Genomic DNA, 1,089 nt, shown 5'->3' with positions numbered 1-1,089 from the left:
TCCTCCCCTGACCAGCTTACTGAGCACCTGCAGGCATGTCTGAAACCTGGAGATTCGCCGATGGAAGATGCATCAGTGTTGTCATCCTCTGATGATGTGGGCGAGGCCTCGTTGGTGTCCTCCCCTGAGAAGCAGCAGGGTGATGGGTCGAGCCCTCACATGGTTGAGTCTGGTGTTATATTCCAACAGAATCAAAAGGTGATGAAGAGACTGAAGTCGGAGGTCTGGCATCACTTTTCCCTCGCCCCCATGGACAGTCTGAAGGCGGTGTGCAGACACTGCAGCTGTGTCATCAGTCGAGGAAAGAAGGGTGATGTGGGCACCAGCTGTTTGATGAGACATCTCTACAGGCGCCACCCAGAAGTTGTTGGGAACCAAAAGGGCTTCCTGGGGGCTAGTTTGGCAAACCCTCCATACAACACCTTGGCATCCACAGAAACTTCCTCCAAACTAACTGACCTTCCAGCAGTGGTTACCAAAAGCCGTCCAGTTCTATTTCCCGTTCACAGTAAGAAGACCTCCAAGCTGTGGAATCACTTTTCTGTCTGCTCTGCAGACCCCACTAAAGTCGTGTGCTTGCACTGTGGCCGGATGATAAGCAGGGGCAAGAAGCCAACTAACCTGGGCACCAGCTGTCTTCTGAGGCATTTACAAAGGTTCCACGGCAGCGTGCTGAAGACCGATGTCCCCAAGACCATGCTGCCCTCTCCTCCAGGCGTCAGCGTGCCCCTGAGCGCAGAATTGTCAGGAGCTTCCTCCTTTGACAACACTGATGAGAAGTTTTATGATTCTCATCCAGTTGCCAAAAAGATAACAAGTCTCATAGCTGAAATGATTGCACTTGACCTTCAGCCATATTCTTTTGTTGATAATGTTGGCTTTAACAGGCTGCTCGAATACTTGAAACCTCAGTACTCTTTGCCCTCCCCTTCCTACTTTTCCAGGACAGCTATCCCCGGAATGTACGATAATGTGAAACAGATCATTATGTCACACCTTAAGGAAGCTGAGAGTGGTGTGGTCCACTTCACGTCTGGAATATGGATAAGTAACCAGACCCGGGAGTACCTGACACTCACTGCTCACTGG

At 50.8% G+C, this 1,089-nt stretch overlaps 1 protein-coding gene across 1 annotated transcript; it reads left to right on the top strand.

Moving 5' to 3' along the window:
- Positions 1 to 6: 6 nt before the first annotated feature.
- LOC106726912 (zinc finger BED domain-containing protein 4-like) lies at positions 7 to 1,083 on the top strand (the record flags this gene model as incomplete). Its single annotated transcript, XM_014543663.1, has 1 exon — positions 7 to 1,083. A coding segment is annotated over one exon (1,077 nt), but the record flags the coding sequence as incomplete, so codon positions are not given.
- Between the last annotated feature and the right edge of the window lie 6 nt (positions 1,084 to 1,089).

The sequence above is a fragment of the Myotis brandtii genome, unplaced genomic scaffold (assembly GCF_000412655.1).
Source record: "Myotis brandtii unplaced genomic scaffold, ASM41265v1 C42118186, whole genome shotgun sequence".
Lineage (NCBI taxonomy): Eukaryota > Metazoa > Chordata > Mammalia > Chiroptera > Vespertilionidae > Myotis > Myotis brandtii.
This window is presented reverse-complemented; position numbering and strand designations above follow the sequence as displayed.